Genomic DNA, 9,879 nt, shown 5'->3' on the forward strand with positions numbered 1-9,879 from the left:
AACTGTTTGGTCTTTAAAACGTCATAAAATGGTGAAAATGTTAATAAGTGATTCCCAAAGGCCAAAATGCAGCATTAAATGTCTGCTTTTGTTCCGACCAACAGTCCACAACCAAAATATGCTCAATTTATGATCATGGCGGTATAAAGAAATATAAATATTCACATTTAAGAAGCTGGAATCTGAAAGTTGTAGAATTTTTTTTTTTCATTTGAAAAAAGTTTCATTTTCTTTTGCTTGATTAATCAATTAATTGACTGAGGCCTGAAAAAGGCTTTTTTTCAACTTTTGTTATATTACAGATGTTGTTGTTGACTTTTGTTTGGCTGCTCTGGAGGTTTGTGGCTCATAGTCTGAAGGGAAAAGTGATTTTAATTCTTACTTTATTCTTAAATAAATCAGGTGCAGGTGTTTTGGTCTTTGTTCACGTCTCACTTCAGCCTCCCCCGACATGCAGAAAGTGTCAACTCCAAATCATCAGAAAGACCGTCCAGTAAAACAACAGCTTCAGTGACGGTTAAAATAACTGTTAAGTTGTTAATGCCAAGATGTACGCTGTCAATTTCGACTCTTGATTCACAGTTTGCTGCAGCTGATTACTTCGTCGATGAAGAGACCGTGGAAACCTTTTACTGTCGCAGTCCAGCAGCCAGACAGCCTTACATAACTGTGCAGCCACAACATAATGACTGAAAGGGCCTGAAAACAAAAGGACCGGAGAGGAACAGTGATAAACACGATCTTTAGTTATCTCTGTAGAAGTCATCGATTGGCATCTGTGTTGTGTCGCAAACTGTGACGGATAATGAGAGGGACGTTTTCCAGTAATCTGAGCATTCAATCTGTTTCATTAAAGTAAGCGAAGACTTAAATGTTCGGTGAATTACTGAAATAATAACTTCAAAATAGTGATGAATGTCCTCCGAATTGACGAGCATATCAGTCGACTGTCTAAAAGTGAAAACTGGCAGATACGTCGTCCTCCTCCTCCTCGTCTTCCTCCTCGTCTCGGAGGGACGGCACAGAGGAAGAGGACGAAGTAGAGCTTATTACAGGGAGACGCTAAAGCAGTGATCTTCCCGTCTTCTAAGACACCGATTTAGGGCGGCAGGTTGCCATGGAGACCGCAGTGCCCCGCTGGGTGCCACGCTCCCATGTTCCCTCTCGCCTGCCAACACGGAGACGAATGTTACGCCTCTAAACATCCCGTGTCGTCAGTCGGCAGCCTGTCTGTGCAGAGATCAGACGTGCGGCTCCGCGTGTCTTCGGAGGCCGCCGAATATTTATTTCTCTCACGTCGTGATATCGATTTGAGCCGTTACGTCATCCGGCCCGAGCGGCGAGGTGTTTAATTCAACCCGTAAAAAGAAGAAACCGGCTCTCCTTGTGGTTTTTCTGCTGCGAAGCGGTCGAGCAGTTTTCAAATTAAAATACCGAGTTGGAGGTGAAAGGTCTCGTTCGTGTAGAAGCGCAGATCTGCCAGTAAAAAGGGAAGAAAAAAAAAAATGAGGAAAGGTTTGGAACATCAGAAATAAAAATATTTTCTGGTTGCAGCATCTCGTATATAAAGATTATGTTTTCTGTGACAGCACACCGAGTGTGTTTGGCTTTTGGTCTCTTTTAGACAGACATATCTCTACCGGAGGATCCTCCGGCTGCACTCGCACATATCGCTATGGCTTCTTAGTATTTCTTTCAACTAGGGATGGGACACGACTTATAAATATTCAAGTGGTCATTATAATATAAACAAAAAAATCTATTAGTACATGCGACTATATTCTTCCTCGTTTCCCTTGTTTTTACCGGCGTTTGGTTGTAATGCAGTACCCCCCTCAAAAGGTGGCGTGAACACACACACACACACACACACACACACACACACACACACACACACACACAAAAAAAGGGGCTTCGTTGTAACTTTTTATTTTCTTGCCAAAAATGGGGTTCCATCCAATTGTGTTGTTGTGTATTTACTCTGATGCTATCAAATTAATGCGGTCATTAATTATTAAAGTAGTCTGCCGCCCTTTTTTTTTTTTTTTTTTAAATGAAGATTGAAAGGAAAACTTGTGTCATCAAGTTTGAACTTGACAGATGGCATACGCCTCATATTTTCCGTTTCCTTCTAGACATGAGCAATTTTCCAACACTGTGTGTAAGCAGAACAAAACAATGACCAAATATAGATGGCAGCCTGTTGCCCGGCTTTACGTCAGCTCTCTGATTAACGTCCCTCATTATTAATGCCATCCTATTTTGGAGAACCTGAACGAGTCTTATCTGTGTAACCAATACTCACTTTCATGAAATGATGCCCCGGGAGGATCCGGTTGCCACTTCATTTCCTTCTTAAGACATCCATCACGTTGCATTTCTCTTACAGGGTTACCACTCTGCATTTCCCCTGCTGGTCTCCACCAGGTGGTTTTGGCCAGCAGGTCTGGATTTGCTGTGAATTATTAACAGGAGAAGTTTATTTGTCGGGGCGGAGCTCGTTAGCCGAGAGCCCCTGTCCTCGTTTGCCACGACGGACATGCGTCACACGGGGGATCCGGGCAAACCGGACGTCTTGTGCTCTCGAGGAAAGCCATCGCCGCCTCCTCTCCGGCTCGCTCGTCCCCCTGTTGGTTCCCTGACTCCGCTCTGACTCCTCCTGAAGGAGGCGGCGATGGAAACCTCGGCGGCCGTCAGGCTCCGTTACGAAGAGCTGCTGTTCTACGCCGCCTGCGTGTCTCACTGCTGGTGCGTGTGCGTGTGCGTGTGCGTGTGTCTGGAGGGCAGAGTGTGTAGGAGAGGCGGCGGTGGCATGCGCATGGGCAGCAGCTGGAGGTGGCAGCTATCCCGGGCCATGCGACTGGCGCTGCGCTGGTGCCGGCTGTGCCGCCTGCAGAGGGGAGGCCGCGGCGGCGGTGGCGGCGGCGGGGGGAGCAAGCCGTGGCTCGGGGGCAGGTTGTCGGCCCTGTGGAGTTACAGCAAGCTGCTCCTCCAGTCGCTGTACTACAACAGTCTCACCAACTCGGACACTCTGCTGGACTGCGCGTTCGAGCCCGTCTACTGGATCGTGGACAACGTGACGCGCTGGTTTGGAGTGGTGAGCCGTCCTCTTCCTCCTCTTTGATGCCGACCCTTCCTACTTCCCCGTCCTCACCCGCCTCCCTCTTGTCTCTCTCTCAGGTGTTCGTGACTCTCGTCATCCTGCTGACGTCCTCGGTCGTGATCATCGTCTACCTGTTCGTCCTACCCACAATCCTCAGCACGTACCCCGTGTACTGGACCGTCTGGCACCTGTGCTGCGGCCACTGGCTTCTCGTCATGGTGGTCTTCCATTACTACAAGGCCACCACCACGTCCCCGGGACACCCACCCAAGGTACCGAACTCCTGGCGCCCTGAAGGGGAGACGGTCTGGAACCGTCCTCAGCTGGTCTCACCTCAGGAAACACTTTTTTTTCTTGAGTCTTTACATTGCGAGGCAAATGTTTTAAATTTATTTAAAAAAAAAAAAAATAGTTTAGTAATACACAACGCCTTCATGCACTGTTAAAAACAGGAAATAAACTAAAGGCACACGTTCTTTTGGAACAAGTTTAAATCGGTGATGCTCATCAAGTTTCAAGAGTCTAAATTGAACTGTATGAAATAAAAAGGAAGATTATTGTGAATTAACCTTCTAATCTCCAAAAAAAAAATCACCGGCATGTTTGAGAGGCATGTTTTTAAAAAAAAATGTTTTTATTGCCATAATGAAATCTTTCAAGAGCCCGAAAACTGCAAAAACAATTTTTTTGTAATTTCCGACACTTCTTGAAGTAATCATGAATGCTTCCGTCTAGAAAAACAAAAACAAATCTAAGTTTAAAATTGTGATATTTCATCAAAATCACTTTACTCTACATGTGTCACTTAAAATTTTGCCAAACATTAAGCTTTCGCACGATCCAGATTCAGAAAAAAATAAAATAGCTCTTTTTTTCTGAGACCAAAAGTAATGCGACAAAAATTCAGCGAATGTTTGACTGAGGTCTGGAGCACCGAGGAGACGACAGTCAGCTCGGAGAGATTTCTAAAGCTTGTAAAAATGCAAATACGGGAAACCTGTGTCTTTCAAAATAAAAGTGCAGCAGTGGAAGTTCTGGACACCTTCAAAATAAAAGTTTCAAAGTTCCCTTCAACCTTTTTTTTTTTTTTTTTGAGGCACCGATGAACTCGGCCTCCCTCCGCTGGTCTAAAACATTGATTACAAAAAAACACGAGGATGTTGTTGGATGTGCAACATGTTGGTACGTCCATTTGTTAAAATCTCCCTCTGTTCACTTCCTTTAAATTGTAAACATTTATTTGGACTGTTGTTCCAGTAAGACAATAATATGTCCTCTTACTTGTCGTATTTTGTATATTTCAGGATAAAATTCAAATGCCCTCCGTGTCCATCTGTAAGAAATGCATCACTCCAAAACCGCCGAGGACGCATCACTGCAGCATCTGCAACGTGTAAGATCTCGTGTGGAGAGTTCACAAACGTTGTCGGTTTCTGGCCTAATTCTTCACAGTGAAATGTTTCTTTTCTCTCACAGGTGCGTTTTGAAGATGGACCACCACTGTCGTATCCTTCCATCCAGCCACGCACAAAAACCCTGAAGGAAAATACATGAAAACGAATACCTTGTTTCTGAAAGTGTATTTTCTGGTGTTCCCTCTCGTCGTGCGTATTGACCTGAACGTGTTTCCAGCCTGGTTGAACAACTGCGTGGGTCATTTCAACCATCGCTACTTCTTCGGCTTCTGCGTCTACATGACGCTGGGCTGCTTCTACTGCAGCGTCAGCAGCAGGGACTTGTTCCTGGAGGCGTACAGCGCCGTGGAGGTGAGGCTGGATGAAGAGCGCCTTTAACTTCCACCGTCTGTGGGTGGAGATTTTTTTTTATTTTTCCCTTTAGCCGAATGCCACCCAAGGTTGGACTTCGATACAAATGCAGATTGGTACGTCTAGTATTAGGAGATTCCTTGTCGTTCGGTACATTTGGATACCTAGACGACGTCCGCACGGATACATTTATGTTTTAAAACTCGTCGCAGGCGCTGCAGTGACTGCAGGCCGGAGGCTCGGCTGCAGCAGCAAGCTCGCGTTTACCAACAGAATGTTTAAGCATGTAGTGAACATCTGTAAACTGTAGTCGAGATCTCATCTATCTGAAGCATGGAGGAAATATTGGAAAACAATTACAGTGTCCAGCAATAGCTTGGATGTGAGGCATTTAGGGACATCAGTAAATTGTGGCGTCTCGAGATGGCATCTGTCTGAAGCGTTCGGGGAACGTCGGTAAATTGCAGCACCTGGCGGTAGCCTCCCCGTGGGACGTTTCGGGGACATTGGGAGCGTCGGTAAAGTGCAGCGTCTTCTGAAAGCTTGCATGCGAGGTGTTCAAGGGATATCGGTAAATTGTAACGCCCAGCGATAGCTCGCGTTATGGTTGATGCGAGGCGTTTAGGGACATGGGTAAATTGTAAGGTCTAATGAGACGATGCGAGACGTTGGTGTACCATTGGTAAGTTGAAGCTGCAGAAATCGAACGGTTACACCTTCCCGCTCTAAACTAGATGAAAAGTAAAGAAAGTAAAGACCTGGAATGTGTAAAGTCATTTTCTTTTTCTTAAAATGACTTTTATACAATTGTTATATGTATATATATGTATATATATATATATAAAAAAAGTAGCGTTCAATAATGAGGTCAAGGTATCGGTACTGAAAAGTTTTGAACGATACCCAACTGTAGCGCCACCCCATAAACCCAACTCAATGCCCCGGTTCTGTTTAGACGCTCTTCACCTGAACTGATGAGCTCGTTTCATGCGGTCGGTCGAGGTGTTGCTGATGGGATGACCCGGCGAGGAGCAAGAGTGAAATGTTTTGTACGAAGGCAGAATTTGAGCTCGGTGAGCGAAACGGGAGAGCTGAAAACGATCCGTCATCACTGTCCGCTCTCATATTCATCTCCGATCAAGGATCTCCCCGGTGTGCCAGCTGGCGAACAAACAGCTGCGGGCTTTCGACACCGACTCGGCTTGAGGTTCGTCAGACGTCCGGGTCTTGGGATCTCTCGCCAACACGACTTTAAACATATTGTACATATTGTTTTGACCCAGAGTTGAAATGGCCGGGATGAACAAGCAGCTCAAAACCTCATCGGGTCACATCTAAATGTGAAGTAACGGTATTTGCCGCCAGTGTGACACCGTGACAGCAGACCGACTGTGTTTCCTGTCCCCCTCAGAGTTACTATCAGACGCCTCCTCCCGACTTCACCGCCAGAGAAACCACTGCTCACAAGAGCATCATCTTCCTCTGGGTGCTGACCAGGTGAGCAGCGCTCTGAACACAAACACCAGACGGACCGCTCAGGCTGTGACGTGACCGTGACCCCCCTCTCCCTCCCTCTCCCTCCCCCTCCCCCCCTGCAGCTCGGTGTCAGTAGCTCTGGGAGGACTCACGCTGTGGCACATCATCCTCATCTGCAGAGGAGAGACCAACGTGGAGCGACACATCAACCGCAAGGAGGCCAGAAGACTGAACGAGAAGGGGAGGGTACGTACACACAAGCAGCCGGGGTTTTTTTTTGGACCGCAGGAACTATTTCACAGTGTTAAAACACGGTGTAAACGGTAAGCTCACAGTAAACTACAGCCAAGAGCGAAGCCGTTTAAAACAGCAGAGGAAGGAGTTTCAAATGGAGACGCACAATACCAAGAACTGGGCTTTATTAAGCCGGCGCACATCGGAGGACACGGTGTGACTGTGATTTGACGATTTGGCTCCGTTTGCGTGGCGTTACGTCAAAGGTATTTCAAACCTATTTAGTTCTCGGGGAAGGGGGGGAGGAGGGGGGGATTTCCTCTCCTGAATGTCCTGAGGACTGTTTGGTCTGAATGCAGTGAAACGGTTTTCCTGTCATTGTAACGCTGATGCCGGCGTTTGTGCACCAAGTGGAAGATGAATGAACGGGGAAAAGACAACTATGCTGAAGGCAAGAATGACTTCCGCAAGCCAAGTTCATTCAGGATGCAGCTCTAAGGCCGCAAGATATTTGGATTTCTAACGCTGCAGGCTTCAGCAAAGACATAAAAAAAAAAAAAAATCTGAAGTTGAAGCATGAAGTCCTTGTTGTTGCACAAAACAGTGGAAACTCACCACAGCACCCAAGACCTCGATAAAACAAAACAAAACAAAACTTCTAATGATGGACAAACACACAAAGTAGCAAATTTGAACCTAAAAAAGCTTGAATTAGATTGATTTTGCAGGTGTCAAGTACAAAACACCACGTCGATATACTGTATGTATACATAACACAACAATAGGTGTTTATGTTTCTTTCTGTTCCAACGCAGGTGTTCAGGAATCCGTATCATCACGGCGTAATGACCAACTGGAAGCTACTGTTTGGGGTGGAGAACAGGAGGTGAGTCTTTCTGGGAGTCCTTGAATTAAAAACCTTCTTTTGAGCCACATCTCATGTCATTTGTTCTTCTGCTCCTCAGTCACTGGTTCACGCGGGTCCTGTTGCCCTCCACCCACCTGCCCAACGGAGATGGCCTCGTGTGGGACTGCACCGTCACCAGGAGAGACCCGATGGCCATCTGACCGTCACCCTTTCAAATGTCCACCCTACTAAAACCTTCACACCTGCATTGTCTTCACTTCATTTGAAAACGGAGTAACGCGAATCAAGAGCGTTTTGCTCGTGTTAGGATTTGCGCTGATAGAAAGGTGGAGCCACATGGAAGCCACTTGTCACCTTGAGATTATTTGTCATTTCCCACCTTTCCTCCCGTCAGCCTCGTACACTGCTGGAGGTCAGATCTGGGACTGGACTGAATTACAGGTGCTGCTGGCCGGCATCTCTGAGGAGCCCAAACCTCGTCCTCACAACCTTTAGCAAAGAGTAGTTGTGCGTTTCTTGAACTGAATATTTTGCACCGACACGCCAGACTCTTAAAAAGTGAGATGAAAAGATGGATGAATGATGTAAGGAGGCCCGGACGATTTCATGAACTTAAACTGACAGTGCAGGACTTTTGCATACTGATACATTTCTCTGTATTTCACAGTTTTTAAATCTGGTGTCTGGTGAGACTTTCCCGTGCTGGCCGGTTGAGTGCATCAAGAGTGGAAGGAGTCGTATTGCGTGGGTTTAGATCACAGACTGTTTATAAAAGTGTTCGTAGCTTCCGGGTCTGAAAAATGAGGCCGATGCGGAAGTGCCTTAAGCTGCAATACCACCGAGTGCCACTAGAGGCCGGCTCCAAAAAAACCTCCGACTCCATAGACTCCCATTCAACTTCTCGTGAAATTCGAAGTCAGTAAATTTTTTCCAAGAGTAATGTCGGTGTTGTTAGCTATAGTCGCTCCTTCTTATTCGATTTCCGGTGGTCCATCTGAAAATAATCCCGTCATTAATTCAAAAATAATCCTTAAAACGGTGTGTTTTTGGGGGCGTGTCTGTTTGATCGACACGTCTGAGGTGCAGTCAGGTTACGGCTATCGGTGGGCGGGGCGTAGTGTCACCGGGTTTCCGATCAGATCGTGTCATATCGACCGCTTGCTCCTCACCAGCTCGTCCAAATACGGTCCGAACTCCCAACCAGCAAGATGGCGACGGCCAATATCCGATCTCGAGGCTTCGTAACGGCCGTTAGCAAACCAGCGGGTGACGTCACTGTCGGTGGTGTTGCTTTTTATTTCAGTTCCAATAGTAGCCGAAGGCTGCGGAGGGTTTTGTAATCACTGACAAAAGTTCCACACTGCTCTGTTGAGATCGGTCGCTGCCGTCTTCTTCCTGCTGTGTTGTTAATGTGCTTGTTTCTTTGTGCAAATGGTTTCCGTCTTTGTCTAGTTGAAAGTTTTTTTTTTTTTTTACAACTTCATCCTATTTAGCTTCACTCCCACCATAAAAGCTGCGTTGTGCTGTTGATTTGCGCTGCAAAGCTGCAGATGCTCCTCTTCCATGTGAGGCTGGAGTGTTAACGGGCAGACGGACAGGAAAACGTCTCGCTTGTTTACACGGTCAGCATCGACGTGCTCACGATTCACCCGACGCTCAAAGTGCACGACGTGGCACCATTAACGGCAGACTGAACTGATCCCCGACTCGGCGTTGACCGGAGATCTGAGCCGAGACCTCGTCCTCAAGTTGTGATTGTACAGGTTGTCCATGATAAGTGTGTGTTTGTGTCTCCGATCGGCGTGTTTGACGTGTGGCGGACGCCAGTCATGAGATGAAAACGCGTTTTCAATACTAATTCTTGATTTCAGTGTCCTTTTCAAACGTGTTGTTTTGATGTTTACTACTCTGCATGTTTACACCAACAGTTCCACTGTTGTGTGTGCTGACGAGACCGAAGACCGCCGGTCTGAACTGATGTTCTGGTGCCAAAGACGAGCGGAAAACCAAGAGTTTGATTCACTTTTCTTACATTTCTGACTTGAAACAATCTGTTTCCTCGACAGTTTCGGTGTAAAAAAAAAAAAAAAACTACTAATTTAGTCATCTTAAACTTGTAAAGAGATTTTGGTGTGCCTTGTTTGGTTGTTGAGCCTTGAAATTGAGCCACTTAGAAGAAGTGAATCAGGCACTGTGACATCATTTTTAATTCCACAGCAAAATGCTCACATTTGTAACTTCATGATGGACAAGTTTGGATCTGTAGTTGCCATTGAAACGTGACGTCTAGCTATGACATCATTTGTAACCAATAGGAGCTGTGCTCCGGTTTGATTTCTCTTGTCTTTTTAAAATAAAATAACTTTTTGCAATTTCCTGTTTGAAGTGTTTCCATTTCCAGGTGATCATTTTTTGAAATGTTAAAAACCGAC

At 46.1% G+C, this 9,879-nt stretch overlaps 1 protein-coding gene across 1 annotated transcript in view; it reads left to right on the top strand.

Annotated features, from left to right (window-relative positions):
• The window catches only part of zdhhc16b (zinc finger DHHC-type palmitoyltransferase 16b), a 10,531-nt gene extending 712 nt beyond the window's left edge, over positions 1 to 9,819 (top strand). The window contains exons 2-10 of the mRNA XM_069156110.1: positions 2,788 to 3,097; positions 3,181 to 3,375; positions 4,408 to 4,496; positions 4,580 to 4,608; positions 4,736 to 4,869; positions 6,281 to 6,366; positions 6,468 to 6,591; positions 7,395 to 7,465; positions 7,545 to 9,819. Coding sequence (XP_069012211.1) covers positions 2,813 to 3,097; positions 3,181 to 3,375; positions 4,408 to 4,496; positions 4,580 to 4,608; positions 4,736 to 4,869; positions 6,281 to 6,366; positions 6,468 to 6,591; positions 7,395 to 7,465; positions 7,545 to 7,647 — 1,116 coding nt within the window. The 5' untranslated portion in view covers positions 2,788 to 2,812 and the 3' untranslated portion in view covers positions 7,648 to 9,819. The remainder of the gene's footprint in view (positions 1 to 2,787; positions 3,098 to 3,180; positions 3,376 to 4,407; positions 4,497 to 4,579; positions 4,609 to 4,735; positions 4,870 to 6,280; positions 6,367 to 6,467; positions 6,592 to 7,394; positions 7,466 to 7,544) is intronic.
• The last annotated feature ends 60 nt before the right edge of the window (positions 9,820 to 9,879 follow it).

Source organism: Embiotoca jacksoni, unplaced genomic scaffold (assembly GCF_022577435.1).
Source record: "Embiotoca jacksoni isolate LCO1_2020_lvr unplaced genomic scaffold, fEmbJac1.0.p SCAF_20, whole genome shotgun sequence".
Classification (NCBI taxonomy): Eukaryota; Metazoa; Chordata; class Actinopteri; family Embiotocidae; genus Embiotoca; species Embiotoca jacksoni.